General features: G+C 39.1%; 1 protein-coding gene across 4 annotated transcripts in view; it reads right to left on the bottom strand.

Annotated features, from left to right (window-relative positions):
* Positions 1-25,391, bottom strand: part of EML4 (EMAP like 4) — a 157,956-nt gene that overhangs the window by 102,143 nt on the left and 30,422 nt on the right. The window contains exon 1 of one of the 4 annotated variants that reach the window (XM_013173885.3): positions 18,399-18,456. The exons of 1 other annotated variant lie outside the window; for it this stretch is intronic. In XM_013173885.3, the coding sequence (XP_013029339.1) occupies positions 18,399-18,441 (43 nt within the window). In that variant the 5' untranslated portion in view covers positions 18,442-18,456. Of the gene's footprint in view, positions 1-14,214; positions 14,465-16,395; positions 16,552-18,398; positions 18,457-25,391 lie in introns of those variants that run through there. 2 more of the 4 variants (XM_066993764.1, XM_048057787.2) reach the window with 2 other exon arrangements.

Raw genomic sequence — 25,391 nt, 5'->3', positions numbered from 1 at the left:
GCAATTCCTACAAGATTTTAAAATAAGGCATTCTCACAGATACAAGATATAAAAATAACATTTTAGTAAAACTACAGCTAAGCAGCATTTGGACAACATGTGCTACCATAAATATTATATGACACTATTACTCCTTCTTTTATAGCGTTATGTTCCCAGTGATTGATTCTCAGAGCTACTTCTGTAAAAAGAATAGCTATTAATATTATTCCATCAGTTTTAAAATAGTTGTTTTTGCAAATTATTCAAGTATTCTATTTTTCTCACATTTGTTTTGCTAGAAAGGAAAATATTTAATAAATTCATAAAGATTGCATAACTAAAATTATGCTGGCTTAATAGTTTCTTAGACAAAAATGCTTTACGGTACCGTAGGGTCAGTAGAAGTTTTACTGACGTGCTTCTTCATCAGATAATTTCACTGATGGCTGTTAAAACACTAGGTGAGTCTAGCTGTGAAAATTATTTCGCATTATATAGTAGTACATTGAGGTCTGTCAGTTTTTTCTCCTAGGAAAATGTAAACCTGAAAATTGGTCCACTGCAGTTCACACATTACCGAAGTCTGAAATACTATTTTACTACCAGAGACATTTTCCTTACAGCAAAAAATGTCACTAATTTGTCATTTATATATTAGCTCCATCTTAAAAATTGAGAAGGTATAATTGAAGTCTAAAAAAAAAAAAAAAAAAACAGATCTTTGTAGTTAATAATAGTCATCTTTTCCCACGTAGGCTGCTGCCCCAGTACTGTTGTAGATATCATCTGTCATGTTATGGAGTAAAATGAACTAACTCCAGAAGCAAGGCATTCCCTTTTTCAATTTATTATTATTATATTGGGTTCCTTGATGATCTAAGCAAAGCAGCACTGTCCTACACAAAACATGAGTGTCCTGAAGGTGCTCTGCTGCCTTGACAACACAGAGAGAGGAGAGAATCGGCATTTCTGGTCCACCTGAACTGGACACAATGACATTAAACACTGATGCATCCACTACTCTGGGTTTGCTTTTGAAATGTTCCCATGCTTCCAGAGAATAGGGATTTATGTGAGGGGAGGAACACTGGCCTCCTATCAGGGCAGGAGAGTTCCTTCTACAATTGCAAACATATTTCTGAAGGTATAGGAGAGCCAAACTGGAAAGAAGCTCCACATAGGTCAGCTGTATACAGACACAAGATAGCAGGCTCTGTTCAACAAGATAGCAACTTGAACAGAACAACTATAAACAGTGTCAGTTTAAATTAAATACGTTTGTTTAAGCCATATGTTATATGACAGGTATCAGCCGCATCCAAGAATGTAAAATTTATGAAGCGGATGTTAAATATAAGGCCATCCTAAAAACGCTCAATTAGTGGGAGGGGGACCATATTTTCTGGTCATCTTTTGTTTGTTAAATCAGGATTCTTCTCAGTTCTGCCCTAACCACCCCTTAACACTGCACCCCTGAGCTGTACTGTTTTCATGCTTTCCACCTTTGCAACTCTGAGGGCTGCTAACTTCCTGGTTTTATTAAATGAACACATAAATCCTCTTAACCACGATTCACAGCTTCACTAAGAGTGGCTTTAGGGAAAATCAAACTCGCGAAGCATTCACCATACAGCCATTTCCCTCAGCAATACAGCTGATGATGTTGTAGAAAATAAAATAATAACAAAGAGCTATGCAAGGTCTCCCCTAGCAGGAGGCTTGCTGGAGCTTTGGCACTGAATGCATAGCTCTTGTTAAAGGTCACTGTAGTTTGGCGTTTCAGAATGCTTACTTTAACATTCACAACAAAATGAACAAAGCGCCTTATTTTTATGGCTCATATTGATTGTTCCAATGCACGCTGATCCTATCTTCTACAAACAAAGCCAGGATTTAATTGCACTGGAGCATTAAGCAGACAGCCTTTAAAACTCTCTTCCATTAAACCTGAGCACCTGTTTGAGCTGCAACTGACTGTGTCAGAAAGGACCACAGCAGGTGCTACGCTGCAAAACAACCTGTTTTCCTATACATGGGAAGAAACACTCCCAAATTAATTTCAAAACACATAACTGAGAAGGAAGAATTAGGAGTTTGCCTTTTTAACCTTCTCATAGACGAACACAATTCCAGGTTCTTTAAAAAAAAAAAAATCCCCATTTCTAGGCATTGCTGCATTATTCCTAGCACAGCTAGTAGGGGCTCCATATTAACAGCAACACATCTAAATAAATTATCAGTGCAAAATTCCAAGTGTCAGCTTAAAACTGACAAGTTGCTATGTGTGCATATATATATATATATTTACTTCTATTCATTCTTCTAGATGTATGCCAAAATTTTGTGCCTGTTAAGATCTTAGTTCTTCTTGGATCACGAAAACAAAGCAGTAAAGCATATCAATGAAAACACGCTCGTCATTTTCCATATTGAGGAAGCAGTCAAATTTCCAGTCCCCTGTAAATTCCGAAGAGGTAATTTATTTGGCATGCCCAGTAACACAGAGGTACAAAATAGCATTCCAGACACCTCAAGCAAAGACCAAAGCACAAGCCACATGTGCCTGGACCACCCCACACCAAACCCTCTCCTACTGACGGGCAGTATTTCTCCACGTTAGCTGGCATTTTGTTTCCCAAACACCAACACCAAGGCCCCTCCTGAGGCAAACCACTCAGCTGCAATGCTTTTCCAGCGAATACGAGGCGAGAGCTGCTTCCAGCTCTGTGACAGACGTGACACACACCAGCCCCACAGCCTCTCCAAAGCAATGACGAGCACCGGAGAGCACCATGGAAAGAGACGCTGTGAACTCCCAGCAGCGCCTGCACGAAGGGTTTGGCTCCATTTCCTAACTCCTCCAAGGGAATCGCCTGTAAATAATGGCACTAAAGCTGCCTGCTGCTCTTTATCGACATGCACAAAAGTTGCCGCTCCACGTTTGGGAACAAAGTGGAAAATGGGTATGTTCAACATTAGGCACCAAAAAGGAAATAATACACACTGTGCATCAGCAGGAGGGGATAACGGAGGGATAACCAAATCCCTTCTTTTTCTTTCAATGTTTCCTTTTATCCTACTGTTTAGGGTGGTGGTTTTTTGTTGCTGGTGGTGGTGTGTGTTTGTTTTTGTGGTGGTGGGTTCTTTTGTTTGGATGTTTTTTGCTTATTTGTTTGTTTCATTACAGTGGACAAGAAGAGGTCTTACTAAGGTAGACCAGCCACCTGGAAAATGACTGACACCAACATCGAGCAACTAGCCGCACCAGGTCCATATTACCTTAAGCCACCACAGCTCTGAAGCAACTTAACCCCAAATTTATTTTAAAAGTTTGCAATTTCAATTTGCATATATATATATATATGAATATAAATATATGTGTGTGTGTGTGTACATATGCATGCATCTGCAACCTACAAAACCAGGTAGCCACCTGGTCACTCAAAGCAGCTCTCTCAGGATCCATAAAGGACAAGGCCAGCACCAAGGTAGATAGTGCATCTGTTCAATGATCGTAAAAGAGAGGAAGGAAGTACTGCGTAAGTGAGAACACAGAATAATATTAATAGGTGAGTCATTTCTGGATTCAGTAGTTTAGAGACCCCCTTTTGGATATGAGCCATTGGTCAAGGGGAGATTACACTCACATCTCTATAGAACTCTAGAAAGAGTAACAGATCTTGACTCACCTTCCTCCTCCTGAGTCACTAGGCATCCTTCCCTTTATTTGCTGGCACTAATATTAAAACCATGCTCACCTGTTCAGGGAGCAGCAACAACAATATGCCTAGGGCTACTTGACTAAATGTCTACAGAGAAGAATCAAGCCTGGAATTGCCTATCAGCACAGAGAGTACTAGTCAAAACTCTCAACTGTGGACAAGACTAAACATTTTCCACTTAGAAAATAATTTGAGAAGTATTATTGCACATGGTGCAAAGATAAATTACAGACCATTAGAACATGTTGTCAGGCAGGTTGTGTCCCACTTCCTCTTCCTCCTCCTCCTCCTCAAACACTGAACATAAATCACAACTAGTTATTTCAAATGTAATCAAACCCTGCCTGGCATCAAGACTTGCTGATGTCTTCACTCTGCCCATCTCTCTTCACCATTAACTCGGGAGGAAAATAAAAAAGAAACTACAAAACACAACAATTGCATCCCCCAAACACACAAGAAAAGCAACAAAGAAAGCCACACTAACAACAACAACAACAAAAAATGTAAAAAAAAAGCCAACAGGCATACATAAGAGGCTGGCAACAACTCTTCAGTGAGGGGAGCATTCGGAAATGGTATACCAACTTTCAGACTTCTTATAACATGCATGAGTTTTAACCTCTCCATGTTTATACATTTTCACAGCAGATTAACATCTACCATCTCACTTTTAGAAAAAGGAGCCACTAACAATTGCATATGCAGCACATGCACTGTCAAGCATATGCATTACTGAGTGCAAGGAATTAGAAAAGTCTGAGCCAGTTACTGGTGTGATTAGATATTTTATACACATCTTTCTATTCCTAAGCCTTCTCATCTCCTAGAATTACAATTAATGGTATAGGGACCACATCTGGAAAAAGAATTGTACAACTTGTTTTTAGACAACCACATTTCTTGTATGATAGCTAAAAACCTTCCAGAATTTCTCTTATAAACATATTTCCAGCAATTTCAGCTCTCCCACGCAGTCTTTACTCCTATAGCAATAGTCTCCTGCGGAAAAGTATTATTATTTTTTTAAATAACTCAGGCACACATTTCTCTTGCATGATGAATAGTTTTCCATATTAAGATGACAACACTAGCACTGAAGCCTCCTATCACAGCAGGCAATTAAGGAAGAGATTCAAATGAAAAAAGTGTTAGTATCGCAAAAGACTAGCTGTTGTCGCATCACGAAATACAAGAAGTAGATTAAGAGAAAGATAACATTTGATAGGTAGCCAATACTTACAACAAAGGCTAAAATTGCCAGGCAGGACGGTCAATGAGGAAGGAGGAAAATAAAGGAAGAGAAGTACTAGCATGCACGAATCTTAATCAGTGCATTCATCCATCCGTCAAAACCACCTAGCACAGAAAGACTCAGCAATTGACCGTATCAGTAAGTTTAAGAGCTCGACTTCCTCTATTTCACTCTATTTCAAGGAGGGCTGAGCCTGGCCACATAATGCAGAACTGGCTGCTGTGCCGCGGTGGGCGACATGACTGCGCACACCAACAGCAACCTGGGTGCAGGCAGCGAAGGCTGCAAGCTGGAACAAAACCAAATCCCAACTGCTAGCAATGGCGTGACAGCTGAAGTAAACACTCCTTTGGTCAACAGACACTGTCACCACCAGTCTCGGGGCAACGGGGATGCTGTTTTAGAGCTGGTTCTGGTATCGGGCAGGAGAGCTGACCAGTGGTTCAAGTGGTTCAGGACTGGTCACAAGCCAACCCTGGCCATGTCAGATCATGCCACAGAAACATGTCAAACTGTCTAGATTTTGGGAAGGGAAACCTCAGGAAACCTACTGGAATTTATTAATGGGGCTGATGAGGCTGAAAATTTTCAGAACATGTTTACAGAGTAACTGAAAGCCCTTCCCAGCCTTTGGGCTTGGTTTTCAGGCTAAAGAACAAACTTGAGGTGAAGAGGATTTCACACTACCTGGTTTGTGATTATAACCTTACTTGTAATGCTAAAGATAAGCAGAAAACCTCCTCCTACAAAAACGGACAAAAAGATTAAGAAAAGCAAGCATGTTTCAGAGCTTATGGGGTACAGAGTAAAAACAGCTAGAAGCCTACTTAAGCTGAACCAGGAAAAAGAAATAATGGGGGTATTACTGTTTCTATGCATTTCAGCTTCAAAAAAGGTAAAGACAGGCAACTATCTACTCACTGAGGCTGAAAAGGATGCTAAGGGAAAAAATAAGCAGGAAGAAACACTGAAACGTACTTTGCCTTCTATTTCAATAAAGATAATAAAATGATACACTGAAAATGAGGCTTGGATAATGGTTATTACCACATACAGTGTGGAAACAAAATTAGAACATTTACAAGAAAGAAATAAGGGGATCTGGATAATCTCCATCCCACAATGCTGAAATAATTGGCACACATAACAATGACAGATACGCCAAAAATCATTAAGAGAGGGAGGGGGGAAAGGAAATAGTTTGGGAGAGAACGAAAGCAATCTTGGCGCTACAAGCATACTAGTATGACCTTGATAACACAAGATCTGAAAAAGAAGTCAAGGAAATGTAGTAGTGAAATGAACAGTGAAATGAAAATGAGGCAAATTTGACTTTAATAGGGTAGTTTATTCATCAAAAAAGGATAATACAGTGAACTTAAACCAGAAGAAAAGCAAGAGCTGATGTGGTCCCTCTTCAAACAATATTTAAGGTGGAAACCTATAAGAGTTGAAAGATGAACAAAGCACTGGCTGAAGGAAAGGCAATAGAAAGATATCCAGAAAAAGAGACAGTACAGTGTTCCTAAGGAACTGTGAAATCAGTTATTAAATAATTTATGTACCAACAAAAAGCAGGTACCCACTAATGACTTCTGGTAGAAAAAAAGTTGGGAGAAACAATTGTTCCTGAAACCATCTCACGGAAATTTGTCAGTCTTTTGGGTTGGCTGGAGCAATGCAAATGCAATGAAATTTGCATACCAAATGAAAGCCTATTAGGAACGATGACTTTTGCTATGGTCAGGGACCCATTAACAGGAGATGAAAGGGAGAAGAGAGATCTCAGAACACAAAAGACTATATATTCCTGTTAGCCCTCATAACAGCTGTTTGATACTGATGCTTTTCAGTTATTCTACAAACAAGAAAATGTATTTTTACTGGAAAACCAGAAGCAATCAATTATATAAAGTACTGGTAAACCACTATTTGTAATTTTATATGGTTGTGGTTACCTAATTCAAAGCAAAAACACAGGAAAAATGACATGCTTCCCCTCAAAAACTATTTAATTGAAACAGGTGCAGAGAAGACTACTCAGAGGGTTGAAAAAACTATTTTATGAGGGAAGCTGAAGCACTTGGAATGCTTTAGACTAACAACTACATGCTAAAAGCAACACAACTCTGTAGGTACATCTTGTGTAGAGCAGAGAAGACTTTATAGGGAAAGGATGGCTTGGTCAGAGTGGAAATGCAGAGAAATCCCAGCTCAGAGAGTGGAACTGCCTTTCAACTGGGATGGGGCAGACAAGGGGCAAAAACTGAAAATCCACTGATTATCTGAGACAGAAAAAAAAAAAATCTTCAACAACTCACTGTTTGGCTCAGGCATGGAAGGGCTCCCTCTACCCTGAAGCAAGAGATATGACTCCAGCCAGAGAGATGGAGGACAAGCTGTACTGTAGTGGGAAAGGAAACATCGGCAAGGTCTGCCTGGCACCTCACTCATATTTTTAACTACTGTTCAGGTAAAGCTTTTCTGGGTCAGACTTCTGTAGTTCAGGTACAGTCCATTCCCCACTTATCCCCTAACAGAGGCGTAAGACAATGTCTCTGACCCTTTATGCTGTTTCCGTGGGGCACACTACAGTTTACTCGCTGTTTCAGTCTTTCATGAAGGCTTTCAATTTGTTAGAATGCACAGAGAGAGCTAGCAACAGGCTTATCAAGATTCAAACTTTTCTTTTTTACATGATTGTTTGGGGAAATTGTCCCCTTCAGCCCTCCAATCCTAAGTCGGCCGTACTTTAATAGTCCATTACAAGAAGAGAAACAAATCTCAATATTTACTTTTTGTTGAACTATCAGATAAACGCTCGGTCTATTTCTGTTCTATTCACATTCTCCCACAATTTCCATTACAAGGTATGCACTGAGCACTTTGACAAGAAGTTCCCCACCACTAAGAATCTTAGTGCTAGAAGAAAAAGGAAATATTTAGTTAGGTTTTGGTTTCAAGCAGAAATACATTTTCAAAATTAAACTGGAATTCACCCCCACATCTTACTCCTTTGCAACACAGGCTCACACATTCTACCAACTCACAGATATAAACTCTAAATTTTGCTAAGTGAATCTGAATCCCATTTAGCTGGAAACAGCTTTGGTTTGTTTAACTGTCCTGAATTACCAGTAAAACCTACTATACTGCCCTTCTGATTAATTTGGTTAGAAATGGTTCATGGTAACTTTTGTTCTCTTCACGAGTTTGCACAGTATCCAGCAAACAGGACTATCTGCACTGTGTACAATATGCAAGATACTGTTGCATCTAAAATGAACTTGTTAATCATTAAATTGTAAAGATAACATTGATATATGCTATGTTGCTTATTTTCATATCCTTAGTAAGGCATAAGACCTAAAAAGGAAGTCTGTAGGATGTATGCCAAAAACGTCTGGTTTTCAGAAAATTTATGTATTATCTTTCACATAGTAAACCCCTGGTCTTAGCCTCTACTTGCTAGTACAACAGTATTCTTCTGGCAAATTAACCAACTTTTTCTTCCAGTTTCTGCTCCTTTTGTTCTGCTTTTTTTTTTTTTTTGAAAACGAGTTCATCTTGCCATACCCTGTAACAGCTTGCAGTAGTTATCTTTGAAAAAAGTTCCCTTTTCCAACTCACAAGCATGACTGCACCCTATTTAAAGATGAACTTCATCTCTCCAAGTTTCTTATTAAAAAAAAGAGTTGATGATGTAATGCAATGTAATGGTAATCCATGGAAAAGGGTTTATAGTTCTCTGAAAGCAGCAGGCTACCGTGGAGTCCAAAGCAGTTCAGAGATGAACTATGAAAGGAGGAAAGCACATTTGATTTGCGTAACTGATTCTGATTTTATCCCTAGTCAGTAGTGACTTTACAGTCAATAAATGAAACAAACATAACTGAAAGAAAGACTAAAATGGGAAAACTAAAAGGGGAAAAGCTATGCAAAACCTACTTTTAGCTTTTATTATTATTTTTTTTTAATTTATTTCCTCCTTCTTTAAAGTATGAGGGTCATACCTCCTCGAAAAACCCTGGCAAGACTGCTATATAAGAACAATTATCACATGCATATAAAAACCTAAAACTATTGTCCTATAGTTAATACCTACCTTTCTTCATTCTATGTTTATGTGTTGCTGTTTACAAGTCAGCAACCTGTATCTCATTCCTCTACTATCCCAAACCTGAACAGAAAAAAAAAAAAAAAAAAAGAAAAAGCCAAGACTTTCCAGCCAAGACTTTCCAGTAGAAGTGCTAGAAGTGTTTCATAAAGACTTCTTTACAGAGAAGCACTGGCTTTTTTTCTATTTTTTGATTAAATAAAAGCATAAAGGCAGTATATAACTTATTCAAAACTTCTGAGAGTATTTGATGTTTCTCTCTCAACAGCTCTCCCTGACTTGTAAGAATGTAGCTAGTACCACTTCGAAGTATTCTGGTCCTTTTCTTTCCTTCCCTTCTACGAAACAAGACGTGGTTATGTTTGACATCACATTAAAACATTCTGTATTTTTTAAACTGGTTTGAAAATATACTGCAGCAAGTTAATTTTGTTTGGGGATTACATGTAGGCAAAAGCAAACACAACAACCATATACATATCAAAAAGCAAACAAACTCATCCTGGACAAAGATGTTAGTTGTATACAACAGTAAGAAAGATCTGTAAAATTCACTCTAACTTAAACATTTTCAAGTTTTCATTGCTACCAGACGTCCCCTGAAGCCATTACCCTCATGCCACTGGATGAAATGGCTGATGGGCAGCTTAGAGAAGGTTTCAAGCTGGCACTACTATTTAACTACTCACATTAAACTCACGTACATCTTTTAAAACACATGAAACACCTATGTATTGTCAACTGCTTTTCCATATAACGTTGTGATTAGCAGCAATATTAGCTCCAGGATCTACTGCCACCCCACTGCATTGCTCGCCTCAATGTCTACCGTGCACAAATTCATACCACCTCATGGTATCACTTACTCCTGCGCCGCAGACCAGTTAGAAAGCTTGTACTCACAAGAAAGGAACAAAATCTCCATTCCTAGCTCAAACCAGCAACTTGATGAAAACAAGCCTGCTCATGGAGGTGTACAGGATTTACCAGCAATAAGGAGCTCCTTCAGAAAACTATAATATTGTTTATAAACACATCTTTTAGGCAACAGGAATTTGATCGTTCTAGGAATCTCAGATGAAGCAATTCTGAAGCACAGCTGACTGGTTTTCTTGACCTGATCCACCCCTGAACTGTATTCGCAGCCAGGCAGTAAGAGGGAGATGGCTGTGAACCTAGGGGAAGACCACCGAGGCTGGTGGGAAGGCCCACTGACATATGCTTAGAAATGGCTTTTGGTAACTTTTGTTCTCCAACTGAGGTTTGGAGCCAAGATCCCTCCCTCTGCTGTATCTGAGCACTACCTGCCGCTGTTCCTAGTTCTGGGGAAGCCAACAGGACCCAGTATCAGCACATGCTCAGTCTTCTAGAAAACACTGTCTCTGCCAAAGGTGGAGATGGATCAGACATGTAGTTAAGGAGAAACAGTTTTAGAAAACACCTCCTCAAATCCAGAAGCTTCACTGAGGATCCTCTGCCTTTCCAGCCTGAACCCTGGCAGATTCACAGGTCCTCAGCTCCTGTCAGAGACAGCTACTCACACACCAACAAAAAAGTCACACAAAGCTCTCATGCCACCTAGGAAAGTCAAATAACTGCAGCAAGCCCACCATTACTGGGCTTGGGAGAAAGCATCAACAAAAAAATCAACATCCTGTTACTGAACTCCCTGAGAATCTATGCTCTCAGTTTCACTTGATTAGTGTCACCATTTTAACTAAATTATTCTCTGCAAGAAGGTTTTCTGGAACAAAGCCCATAAACCAATGATCCATGAAAAACAATTAGAACTATTTCCTTTTCATAAGTTGTGTAAGCAGCAGAGATCCTGTCAGTTAGGGCTGGAAGAAAGTCATCATACTACCTTCTTCTTCTCTTCCTCCTCCTCCCCCCTTATTCTCCTCCACCCATTCACCCCTTCAAATATATCACCCCTCAGTAATAAAGAGCAGTTTTTATGCCTCTATGTATTCGGAACATATCAGCCTTTGACTATGTTAAATAGAGCGCTTCCTCAGACACAGCATCTATTCTGTCCTCTTCATGCTCATACGAGCTCTATCCAAACAATCTGAAGAGACAGGATGTTTAAATTCGGGGGAAAAAAAAAAAAAAAAAACCTCTCTGGAAGGCACAGAAAAGGAGCTTGTTAAAGAGCATCATCTGTTCCTGAAAAGCAATCCAAATTGTGCTACTAGTTTTTGCCTACATTTCATGACCCAGTGTAGCGTCACACCCATCCTAAACAGTTTAATTTAGGGCTGCTGTAACCCCTCAGAGAAGTTCTCCCAGAGAACACTTCTGACCATAACAAAACATTAAGACACCCAAGATGCACATAAGTCTAAACACTATTTATTCTCGGAGTTCAACCCTTCTTCTCCCAGAAGTCAAGGGCAAAGGCTCCACCAGCTCAACTACCAGGACTCTTCTGAATTGTTAGCCTCAACTCTAACCCCGTTACTAGGAAATCCAAGTAGACCTAACCGCCAGCCCTACAACTGAGCACACTAAGTGGCACTGTTTATTTTTGTATGAGGATGGTGCTTCCCTCTTCCGTGTGCCCTGCTGAGTTGGAGTGCAGTACCAATGCTGTATCCACACTTGCTTTGACTGCTTTCTCAGTGGCACAGGGGCAACCTTATATTCCCATCTTACTAAGTGTTTGTTAAGCCAGTTAAAAAAAGTAGTATAATAAGGAGTCTCGCTGTAAATTATCCTCTTCCTGTTCCAGATACAAACGTGTTTTTTTGGAATTTCAAGATTTTCCTCAAACAGAAGGTGTTTACATGGGATGGAATATACAAGAAAGTAAAAATGTTTGTAAAGGAGAAGCATATTGGTGTGATTAAGCCACAAAACCTATACTTAAGTAACAGATTCTCTGTTCCCAGCTCTGCAATTATTTTTTATTGTGCAATTAAAAGACAAATGTGATTTTTTCAGATGCTCTACTGTAGAGAGCTACCCATATAATACCTGAATTCATATGAACTGAGCATCCATCCGCTTGAGTTTTCAAAAACCTGAGAGCCTGAGAGAGGTACATACACATACACACACAAATCTAAAGAGACAACGTAATATGTATTAACTTGCTAACTGCCTATCTTGACGTATAGAAGTCATCTCTTGGCCTTATCATGACCAGGGCTTTCTTTTCCTTTCCTCTTCATATATATATAATGACATATTTCTTCAGCATTAAGCCCTTACACCTGAACAACAGGCTTCAGTGGATCCTGCCACAGACTATATTTCTCTCAGTTTTATGCGCGTTACAAAATGACCCATTTCTGTTGATCACGAGGTAAGTACTTATTAATAGCTGTTTCGTATTTCCCTAGCGGCCCAAACAAAGAACAATGTGATTTTAATCTAAACAAATGTGGCAATATTACTTCATGGAAATCATCACATTTGAGAAGCAGCAGACATTGCTGAGTGTATGTTCACAAAACAGACTCTTCCAGATTCATGCACGCACATGTGAGCACATGTACTCTCAAGAAGTCCCTACTCCCCTGTAGAACAGGCTGACAAGATGTTCCTTAAAAAACATGTTGTACCTACATCAACAGTTTGATGCATCAAAAAGTGCAGAAGCAAAACGCATCTTTCACTGAAGAAATAGCAAACAGATGCACACATTAATTCTGTACTCCTAAAAATCTGTTCACTAACTGCAAAACAGTATAAAATTAGTTTTTCATCCTTGACCAGGCAGTGAAAAAATGCCTGATTTGAAGGCCAGATACGTTGTTCCAGCTAAATGCAAGCCCTAAGTTTTCAACTGACATCTGCTTTGGCGAACTCACACAAATCAAAATCACCCATTCTGCCTTCAAAAAAGGGATTTGAAATTTACTGTGTTAATGGGACATTGTTCATTTATAGGTATGTCAGTTCACACAAACTTGTTTTTCAATGGAAAAAGTCACAGACAAAACTATTTCAATTCCCCTTTAGGAGAAGGGGGAAGCTTTTTGTGAAAGTTGGCAGTCTCCTTTGCCTTTTCTTCAAGTGAAAGAAAAAAAAGTCAATACAAGAGAAGTGGAACTAACTACACAAGAAATACTGCGAAAGCACAGAACAATCTGTCCTATAACCTGCAATTACAAGTCCCAAGCAACCTCCTTTAACCAAAGGACCAGTAAGTGGGCAGTCACAAACAAAAAGCAAAGGGTGTCTATGCGTTTTACACGACAAAATAATGCTTAGAGCTCTGTTTCCCCACCCCAAAAATATAAAGGGGGAAGACTTTATACAGAGTGTACAGAAAGTTGCTGTTAAATCAACAAATAGCAGTACTATGCCCCCATCCAGTCCAGAAGAGAAGTTACAACACGCAAGGCACCACCTTGCCTTGCCATTAAGAAATGATGCATTATAGCATCTGTACAGTGATCTGCTCACTCCAGCATACACTGCACTGGCCACAGATGGCCTTTTTTTTGTGTGTGGGTTTTTTTTTTTTTTTTTGAGATTTTTCCAATCTGAAAAGTCTTATTGTTGCACTTCCACATCTTCGAGGGTCTATTCAACAACTGATCACAACTCTGAATCTTGGGATTAGAAAAGTTTCAAAGGCAGCTCTGTTAAATCTTACCATCCTCTCCCATTTAAAACTCAGCACGTACTACTACTTATTCGAGTAAACTTTGGTAATCTTCATGCAAATGTATTTGGGTGTTTCATTCTCAGGGCAGGTAGTAGAGATGAATGCTCTTTCCATGACTAGAGAACTTTCCTTGAGCTAATTGAAAACAGGCATATTTTGAATAACGAACACTGTTGCCAATAGTCTTGCAGGGAGGCAATGCAAGAATGATTTATGGACTGTGAATATCACGTAAATCTGTCTTCAAGTAAAAGGATCATCTCTGCATAGAATAAATGTAAGTACTCAGTCATCAATGCTCTGAATTTTACATATTTCCCAACTAAGCAAAAAACACAGCATATCCTAACCCCCTCAGAGGTTCTCACACAGCAAGTTATAAATGTATTTATGTCTAAATAGAGCCAGAAAGGCAACGCTCAATTACAACATTGTAAAATTAGATTATATTTCATGTGTTTTCCAAGTCTTCCTTCTACCATCCCATTTTCACATCACCTTTGCATTTACTACTTACTCTGTGGTCCAAGGGGAAGGCAGTAGTCAGTCAATATGCTGGAAGCTAAACGAGGGTTTTTTTCCATCTATAACAGCTGTTGTGAACTTCCTTTTTACTGTCATTTCCAGCAAGTGTTTTTATTTCATTTTCATCTGAGGCCTGCAAATTCTGACTATTACAGGGACGGAAAACAAAAATATTTTTTTTCATGGAAACTTTTGATGAACATCAGATGCTTGAGCAATTCTCCTTATTCATAGTGGAAGTACATTCTACAAACTTCTTCAGAGGCATGCACAGCTTTCTTTTGTTTACCATTTGGGAGTTATCACTCTGAGGATCTGGATCTCACTTCAGGTATCTTGCATCTAACACACATTAGATTTACTCTGAGTAAAGCCAAAGCTACATTCTCTGCAGACATTCACTGCGTCCTAGGCATATGCAAACTCTGACCACGCTGAGCACAGTAGGTCCTCATTTGCATTGCAGCAAGAAAGTCAATCTATATCAATGACTATGAATGCATTCAAAGAGAAAAACTGAAAAGAAAAAAAAAGAGGAAAGCCACAGTAAATACTTCAGTAGCCATATTAAAATCTGAAAAAAAAAAAAAAACAAACACCCTCTGAATCTGGTGATCATTGAGTCAAACAATACTGGACATGAAATAACCTCAATTCTTTACATTTGTTTTGCTGTTCTGTGACTATCATAAGCTACGTTTTAGTTCTTTATGGTACAGAGTACACTTGTATCAGCTCCTCCATGGCACTTAAGAGAAGAGCTGTGCTGAGTAGCTCTGGAAGAAGGTGACTCCGAAAGCAGAAACTTAAGAAAGAAACTTGGCATTCTTGACAAGTTAGGGGAAAAAAGTGCCTTCTTTTAAAAGAAGAAATTTGCATGCCCATTTTGACTCATCAGCTGTGGACCATGCTGATGAATGTCACATTGTATTCAAGATGATGCCATATTTAAAGGTAGCTCACCACAGACAGACTGATTTCCATGAAGCTGTCCAGTTACTTGATGATAATTTGGGGCATTAAGAAAATAAAGCATAGCCAAATACAGTGACAAAGAAACTATAGAGGCTCCACCACCCACTCCTGTTGGTCCTTCACAAACTAATTGCAGAAGATTGATTTCTTTATTTCCTTTTGTTCTAAACAAGAGTTTGACCCCTAGCATTGCACCTGGCTGGAGAGGAGTATTAACAAGGCACTGAACGCTCTCCAAGAGCAGGACTTGATTTCAGCCCTTCCATCCACCCAAGTCACTGTAAGAGTGGGGCATGATGAAGCTCAACAACATCCAACAGAGCATCAGGATTTTTTCAGGTTTACCAGATGTTTAGCAAACAACTTTAGAAGATGCTTAAAGTACTTGCGAGCTTAGCAAATGTTAACTTTGCATCTGAAGGGCAAATTTCAGAGGCTCCGCTATAAAACTGCAGTATTTGATAGATATTAGCTGCATGCATACGGACATACATAAATACAAATGGCTCCAGACAGGAATGGATGGATCTGCTTGTGAAATGACGATCCTTCAGGACTTGATTTCAAGACTCTGGAAATAGCTGTTTTTCCCCAAAGCAGTTAGAACATCTAATTTGTAATTACTTGGTCACTTTCAGTTTAATAATGGAGAGACATTGTGCTAATCGAATACCCAGTCTCGCACTCCCTGGAGTGCAACACGGAAACAGAGGTCATCGCACACGGGCAAGGAGACAAACTCAACAGCTCAGTAGGCTCATAGTGAAATATGCTTCAGAAATGTAATTGCCTTCCAGAAATCACTAATTTTGAAGGGATTCTTATAAATCCATAATTACAGAAGAGCAAATCCTTGTCATAAAACACTGAAAACTATATTCATGCAGTTCTAAAAGAAGTGCTTTCAGCAGCATGGCCCATTGGAAAGGTATTCTTGCATTATGCTCCAACATAAACAACACTTTAACGCAATGCCCAGGAGCCACACTGAAGACTGTATTACTGCAGTGAAGACATTCCGGTTCAATTTGATCCATCATCCCTTCACAGTGGAAGGCAACTGGAGTCCAGTGGTGGCAGTTTGCCTTTTTTTTTTTTTCTTCCAGGTATCAAACACAGCTCAGTATGACATTCTGTTCTGCAAAACTCACACCACCTTCATCATTCAATACTTAGGAATATTTAGAGTTATCCTTACCATAAGGATTGGGAAGAGAGTCCATCTGTCCTTCTATCATTCAGTTACCTTAGCACAAAGCTACTAAAGCCCACCAATCTCAACAGTAATTGCTGCCGATTTTCCTTTAGAACCTCAGCATTCCTTCAGAACAGCTCCACTGCAAGAGACGGAAGAAAACCGCCTCTGATGTTTTGCTGGAAGAGGAATACAGCTATGAACAAAGGTTAAAACTGAAAACTTGAAACTGCTTCGCAGAGGTGTGGCTGCTGAAACCTGACATGGTTGCGTCACCAAGTTTTTACTTTGGCAAACACAGCTTCCTGAATTCAAACAAATCTTAGACAGAACTATCTTTTGTTCCAGCAATAACCAATTATTACACAGACATGCTTTCAAGGTCGCTAGCGGGAAGAGTAAACTACACCAGGATATGTCAGTCACAAGTAATGTTTTAAAAAAGTTAACACCGAACTATACATATTTAAAGCCTCCCACACTTAGCAGGATGCAAAGTGCTTACTTCCTTCGAACTGACCACAAATAAACACGCACAAAAAGATTCACAAAAAGGCAACGCTGGATGTTCATATTCTTCTCTGTTACACCTCATTTCAACATTGCTTACCATCTAAATGATTCTTGGTTTACCTTGGCAATATAAAACAAAATCAAATGTCTTGCTCGAATGATTTTGGTACAAGAATATGTTGCCTTCAAAACAATTTTAAGAACAGGAGGAAAAAAAACGTGTTTACCAAAGACTTTGTTCTCCTTTATATTAGGAACTCTAATGGAAATACAGATTTGGAAAAGAAGCATTTTCACAATTGCTAATACAGGCTATGTAACTTATATTAGTATTTTCCTCCAAAACAGAATAGTGCTCAAATTACAAGTATTGTTGTACTTATGTTAATAAAGACATTTATATTTAATGAATGCAAAGTCAAAAATACAATCATTCCTAAAAGTATCGCTTATTCTCTTCAGGAGTGCATACATGCAGATTATTACTAACAAAAAAAGGCATTAAAAAACACACAAAAAAGCGCCAGTTTTTGAAACAGACATCGTAGACAAGATGAAAAAAAAAAAGTACTTTAAAATGAGACATAAAGCACCCTTCTTAAGGATTTAAAACAACTTCTATTAAGACAAAGGAGGAAGATCACACCACATTTTTTCTGGCAGGGAGGTTTTGTACCTTTCTTTAAATAAGATGATTATGACAGAAGTTAAATACAAGATATAGGACTGGACAAACACCAGCATGTTCTTGTACTAAAGGTCACCAAGCGTGTAGGAAGCTTTACTACAGGCTTTCCTACACAATTGGTAAAAACAGCTTTTTTATTTTTAATTTCAACCTTGTATTCCTCCTTCAGTTACTGTAAACTGATACTGCCAAGTGAATACTGAGTGATAATAAAGAAAACAATGCGATTGCTGTTGTTTTGTTTGGTTGTCTTTGACAAACGCATTAATTGTCACATCTACTGCTTCAGTATATTGAACTATACTTCAGGTTGCAAAACTATACTTCTGCTTTACTGTGCTTCAGAATATATAACAATATTACAAACAAACATCACAAGAGCATTGTTTTGGTTAAGATGCTGTTAACCAGCGCTTACTGGATTTAAAAAATATTTTAAAGAATCTAACAGGAAAAAAACATACACTGGTAGATCTCACTGAGAGCAGAATTGCAGAAAACAACTTGAATTGTAATGTTTACTGCTATCATGAATACATTCTCCATGAACACACACATGCACAATGATTAACTGCCATAATTCAATGCAAACAGTAATAAAAGTTTTTTTTCTCCCTAAGTAGAGAAGTTAAACACCTTCCTTTCGCAAGCTTCAGAAGTATGTATTGAGATAACACTGACATGAGGCCTCCTCATGCCCAAGAAAGTACTTTGCATCCATGACATACGGACTTTGAAGCACGAGTTTTCTGCTTGAACATGCCTACAAAAGCAATTCACATGTCAAGTATTTATACACACATACCTGGGTAAAAAATTAACAAATCCAGTATAAGTCCAGCAGGCATACAAACTGCTTTGCAGACGTACTCTGTAACGTGGTGAATAAGAGTAAGAATACTTGCTAAGAGCACAGTGAAGTTTAAAGACCCTCTGAAAACATTTAACTCCACTTGGTGCTCATTAATGGCAATTGGTTAGGATTTAACCTGAGCATCAAAAGAAAAGGTTATTTTCTCATCAGGAATTATGGAGCTGTCTCTACCACAACAGGTGGAGGCATAAACATCAGATAACATCTGCTAGATTAGATGGGTCTCCAGTGTGATATGCCAAAATATCCACACCCCACTTACAACTCCTACATAATCTCTTGAAGACTTCACAATGGATCTCAGAAATCTGAAGGACTGACAAGAAGACCCAATGTGACACGAAAGGAAAAAAAAAAAAAGGGAAGTGAACGAATGACACCACCAAGGGAACGTTCCTCCAGCCTCTGGAGGACTTCATGACCTGCACACAGAGGTCATGAGCTACACATGTTGTAGGGCTATTCTTCAGACAAAAACTGCCAGGCTGGAGAGAACACTGGTACACCTAACCAACACCATGTTTCTGAAAGCGGTCATTATTTGCTTCTCCATTTATGTCAATAACAAATTCAGAGACGCTTCCTTCTGAAAAACAAAAAAACTCAGAAACATGCTTATGTCGAGAAGTGTGATAACTCTATAGTTTTCTAAAAATTGATTATTTACTGTAACACCTACTTGTTTCCTATATGAAAGTCTAAATCATCTCAATTCTCAGGAGAATTTTCTGCTTTAGTAGTCTCTGCAGGAGATGTGTTTTTCAATGTAAACATTAATTCTGTGAGAACAAGGATAGAGAAAAGAGTGGGTGGGAGTATTTCCTTTTCCTTGGATTTAGTTTCACCGGCTGCTCATTGTTTACAGGCGATGTTCTACCTTTCCATTGTTTCATACATTTCCCCCACCCCTTTTCTTGATCCCTTAGAGGCAAGCACTTAGATAAAGCGATCTATTTTCCTCCCTGTAGTTAAAATTTGGTTGCCCAACTCTGGATTTATTTAAACCAAGGTCCTGTTTTGATCTGCACACTCATGTCTGTCCTGCTTCCTTCCTTCACAAGACAGTAATTAAGCCTCTGTAAATCCTCTTAGTCCAATGTGATTTTCTTGTCTCCTTGTCACTCCCTCTTGCTGTTTCATCAGGTTACCCCGTGTTTCTTGATAAGCTTGGCTAGTCTTAACTAAATTAAATAACTGACAATTCTTACACAATTTTTGTCATTTCATCATGCTAATCACATTCAAGGTAAAAATGCACATTTTTGGAACAGAGCAACCCCTTCATCCTTAAATTCTACTGGAACTCTTTGGCATATTCAGCTGGCCATGACATCTTCCTATGCGAGAGCTTCACTGCACCAGACCGAATTACTCTCAGGCTACAGAATGTTAAGTAAAGAGATATTTGTTCTTATTAACCAGACAAAACAAGTAAAGCCCACAGAACTGGAGTACTCACCACCACAGCCCCATCTACTTTTTCCTTTAACTACCAATTAGAAAAGGAAACATTTCATTTACTTTCTATATTTGTAAGGTGACACATTACAGTGCAGACCATCTGCTTCACAGACCTATCACCCTTCTGGTTTCCCTCCCATACGTTTATCTCAAGTATTTTATGACTTCTTGTATTGGGTTCAATTCCCTTTTTCTGAAGGATCCCTGTTGACTCAGTCTTGCTGCATTACTACCAGCTTCCCTTTTTTTTTTTTTCCCCCCCTCCAGACATGTCTTCTCTCTGAGACCAGATGTTACTTAAACTTTTATGATCTAAATTTAATTATTCGAGTTTCTTTCCTTCCTAAGTTAGAGGCATGCCATCAAGAATTTTTCTGAAGGGGTAGGAGGGAGGGAAATAAATCTTTCCTCCACAAATTCGCTGGGCTTGTTTGGGCTGGCATCAGTTATCAGCTCAGAGCTTCCACTTTAGCTGTATTTTTGCGTATTATTTACGACAATTGGGCAACTATTAACAGCCTTGATGTTCACAACAAAACCACATATTGCCTGTACTAGGACTGACAAACATCGTGACTTAGTTTCCTTTTTCTATTACAAAGATTTTCAGAACATTTTTGAGTCCAAGCTAAACTTTAGCTTTAAATAAGTAAAAGGTGTGGGGGTGGAGACAGAGGAGGAAGACCTTTTTAAACTGCTAACTGAAGTGTTTAAATCATGGCTGACACATCTAAGTTTAAATAATTACAACTGTTGTAATAGAATTTAGCAAACCGCAGTCAGGTGTCTCTATTTACTGCATAAAAAGGCAGGCATTCAAAACCGAGGGAACCTGTTAAAGCACGTTGTACAGCTTAGCTCATCTTTCCAGATCAGTAAGACCAAAATCCAACAAATACCTTTTAATGCAGAATTCTATTTAAAAAAAAAAAAAATCCTTTGGTGGAGGAAAATACAAGTCTTCCCCCTTCATACTCTGAGTTATAAGAAACATAGAATAGCAAAAGACTGTATCTGTACTTTTGAATGACAATTTTAAATCCTACAGCTAACCAGAATCAGTGTAAAAAAACCTGATGTATACCACAAGCAATAAGAAAGCAAAACACCCTAAGGCACACAACTTTAATTACACCTCTGATATTATCTGTATCAGTGATCAGCTAATGTTGATTGTATAGATACAGCTTGTTTATTTCTAACAGACCTTGTACTGTACGTACAAAAAAAGAAGTAAGGAGCACTGGCCTGTGATTAAGCCCCCTGGAACACAATTTGAAGTAAAATTCAAGCAACAAAAATGAAATTAATTTTATTTCACTTTAACTGCAGTCTAGTAGAGTTCCTCACAGTATCAAGACATCATTAGGTATAATTTCCAGCCCACACATTTATATGAATTATTATTATTAAATACAGCAATATTTTAACACTATTTAACAGTACTAATTGTAACTTCAGACTCCCATATGTAGCAGTATCTGGAGATCTTTAATTATTTAGAGACCCTTAAAATCAATTTTGCGCTTTTTATTCTCCTCTGTGAACCACAGTCAAGTTCAAATTTTAATTCAAGTTCAATGATTCACATGAAGAAAATAATCATAATAAAAAGCCTCAATTTATTACCCCAGTTCACTTTGTCAGATGTGCCAGACTGTTTTACAAAAGCACAAACAGTAATGCCAGCTCCCCATGCAAGCTTTTTAGGCATACACACTCCTTCCTTCAAAACACCTTATACAGGACTCATTTCTAACATTTTAGAGGGTAAGGACCTTCTGTCCCATGCCTACGTATTCCCTGCTTTTGAGATCATGAGCGAGCAGCCTAGGTACGAGTGTAATTTTCTGCTCTGCCACTCTGCAGTATTACAATAGCAGCACAAAACATTTCACTTGCTTCTTCACTGTTGTCTTCCAAGTTGAATGTAATCCTGCTTTATCGAGAACAGGCATTACACAGTGCAGTACCTCCCCAAAGCAACTCATAGCATGGGCTGTCGCTACCATCCCCAGACACTTTCTAAATGTAAGCCAACACTGCAACACGTACTCATGAGTGTATTTCAAGCAGGCGGGTCCCTGGAACAAGAAGGGTTCAGTTATTTGCCTGCATTATTCCTTCCATTGCTGCAGTCCCAGGAAGGGCCAGATGATGAGGAGGGCTGAACCGCATAAAGCACAGGCAGCCAGCAGGAGCTGTCCTAGCTGTACCTGCAGAGCTGATGGACAAGGTCCACTGCCCAGTCACGGCTGCTTTCAAACGGCCCAGGAGCAGCCAGGGGATGTACCCTGCTCAGAAAGCTCCAGCTGCGGGGATGGATGCACCAGAAGGAAAGCACTGGCTTGGAACCAGCGCACATGAACTTGCGGTTTAAGGGTCTGTCTTAATGAAGGCGGAATTACATTTCCATTGCTTATTCTTAACAATGCCATTATTGTTACTTTACACCTAAAAACTCTGTGAGAAAGAGTGCAGAAAATAAATCAGTGCCTCAAATATAGGAGCTAACAGCTCATTTATGTAAGTTCTACTTTAATCTTAAGTCTCCAAGCTAAGCCTTAATGTTTAGGTCAATAGCTACTTAGCCTACTGGGAACACCATTTATGTTCTTTTTTTAAATATCAACTACATTCAAGCAAAACACAAAACTCACCAAAGCAGAGAACAAAAATATTATTCTACAACTAAAGCAAAACAGAAAAGAGGAATGTCTGGTTATTTTTAAGCACCTCTATGGAAGTCATACAAGATACTTCATACTGGCAGTTGCTTTGGTCAGCTCAAGAGGAGAACACATGTGGTAACACACAATCAGTATTTTCAGGAAAGACACATTTATTACTGAATCTCCAGAAACTGCAATCAAGAGATTCTGGCTTTAGCACACAGAAGTAGAAAAGACTGTTTCAGGTCAGTCCTGTTACAGCAAATTACAACAAAAGCCTCGTAATGGGCCTTTCCCCGAAAAGGGTTCATTTTGCTCCACTGCCACCATTAGAAAAGATGTTACAATCTGTTTCAGTATTGTCCCAAACATCAACAAGTGCAACAATCATTTCAACTTGGAAAAGCAAGCCCTTAACAGAGCTCAGCAACACCTTTTAAAAAAGGTCTCTCTTCCACAAACAGTCAGCTGAGGGTTCAAATTTCTTCTGCATCACTGACTGACTGCCCCTTCCTTGTGCCCCTTCCTTACCTTTTTTTGTGCTGACCCATGAACAGGCAATACATCATTTCCAGAGTAAGCAAATGCTGTAAGCCCCCTCTATTCTCCAGAAATCTAACACTGCCAATACAGCCATATAGGATTTCAGTCATTTGTTTTTTGTTTGTTTGTTTATTTTTTTAAAAGTACACCTTTTAACATATACCTAACACATCCATTCTCCAATTCTTGGGGGACAAAGAAACCAGAGAAGTACAGACACCTAACATCCTTTTCAGAAAGCATTCGTGTAATTAGATGAGGCTTCAACTCACAGTGATCAAACTCAAAATACTATATTTTAGTTAAAGCTAACACCACTGTTTCTTCCCACTAGCTTCTCACACAAACCATTATTAACCTTTTCTTTCTGCAAGAAACTGCGAGCAAGCTTTCTTTGCCCCAAGTTATTTGGAGTCACCTGTTACTCACACCTTTTGACAGCATTTGGATTCTTTACTATATTCAGTGCAATTTAACCTGCCCCTGAAGTGCAGATCCTCCCGAATTTAGAACAAAACATAAACATCGAAGTGTCACAACCACATCTTCCTGCGTTACCTGAGGAGGGATGAACGAACCAGACTACCACTGTGAGGAAAAAGAGACTGCACTGGTCAAGACACTCAGGTTTACAAAAGAGAGGACGTATCTGTCCAATGACCGCTGCCCCTAAAAGAGCTGCTCTGTCCTAGCATGAGCCAGCAGCCCTCCGTTGCTGCACTGCCCTAAACCAGCGTGTCTAACCCTCTTAACATTTTCTTTGGGGTTTCACCTAGCTTCATTACGCCCCCCCCCCCCCAAAACCTGTATAGTGAATGCAGCTTTCTACAAATGACCTGCGTGTGTGTGTACATGTCAAGGGGTGGTTTTGTTTAGTTTGGAGCAGTTAAACTTGTCAGGAGACTTCAGAATATCAGCTAAAGGAGACATGTTCTTGCACATGACATTAGTTTAAGCATGCTGAAAACTGATGCAACACACAAATGTGCATCTTCCTTCATTATTTTTAGCACGGGGATCCACCTCCCCACTGCCCCAAGCTACACCTAGGGAATATTCAAATAATCTTCCTGTAAGCAAGCAGGAATTGTACATGCTTACTAAGCAGGGTAATTACCACTGTCATTACAATACATGGTAATCATGCATGGCCTCAGCTGGTTAAATAAGCACCTTTGGAGATTTGCCACTGGACTTTCAAGGCACACAGAGTGGAAAAAAAAAAAAAACAACTGTTTTTCTAACTACTTAACTGGAAGTGAAAATGGCAAGGCTAATCACAGCTGTCACAGCTTCACACACCTTGATCCACTAACAATGGGAAATATTGAGACAATACAGACATGGGAGGCTTGCTATCACTCACAAAAAACAGACTGGAACAGACTGCAATGTAATTTCCCAGCTCCTAGAGCAAGTGCCCATTTGGTATCTTCAAATCCTGCCAACAATCCCTGCCAGCAAGTTGTTTTAAACACCTGCCTGCACCTGGGGGAATGAAGAAATGCAGCTGCTAAGCCCCGGAGCACAGCAAGATGTGGTGGGTACTGATCACACAGAAGTCAGTGAGTAGGTGTCTTAAATTGCCTTTCAATTCAGCTTCAACCTTGTTTTTAATTTCATTTTTTTCTTCAGTTTTCACTCTAGCTATGTTCCCAATTTCTCTCACAGCTTCCAGATATCCCCTGATGTAATTCACAGGAAAAAGAAAAAGTTTTGCTTTTTTCCATATTAGGTTTTTCATCCCCCTTCACAAATGAAGTTTTGTCTTCTTTCAGCACGATATTCACTGAATGCAAAATGGCACATGGTTATGGACTAACCATCAGCTCCAGACCTGCTTTGTCTGCACAGGAGGAAATGCTAAGAGCTCCTGCATTACAGAAAGGGCATTAGGCAATTCCAGATGAGACCACTGCATACCAGGAAACTTACAAGTCGCAGTTTCCAAACACAAACTTTTGCTTTATGTTTCAGCAGCTTGCAAAATAACAACAACAACAAAACCACAAACAAAAAAACCCACACACTCAAAATGTCATCACCAGATTTCTTCCTGACAAGGTATTATAATCTGACATTTTTAGAGCTCAAGTGCTTTAGTTAGAATCCATTGCCTTATTTCTGCTGAAACCACAGAATCTGCTAAAATTATGCAAAGCTTTGAATTAAAAAACAAACACAACAACAACAAAGCGTATCTACAAGAACACCACCAGTTACCAAAACTAAATAAAAAAACCCCACA

This window comes from Anser cygnoides, chromosome 3 (assembly GCF_040182565.1).
Source record: "Anser cygnoides isolate HZ-2024a breed goose chromosome 3, Taihu_goose_T2T_genome, whole genome shotgun sequence".
In the NCBI taxonomy this organism is placed as follows: Eukaryota; Metazoa; Chordata; class Aves; order Anseriformes; family Anatidae; genus Anser; species Anser cygnoides.
Note: the sequence above shows the minus strand (reverse complement) of the source record. Positions and strands in the feature narration are given on the sequence as shown.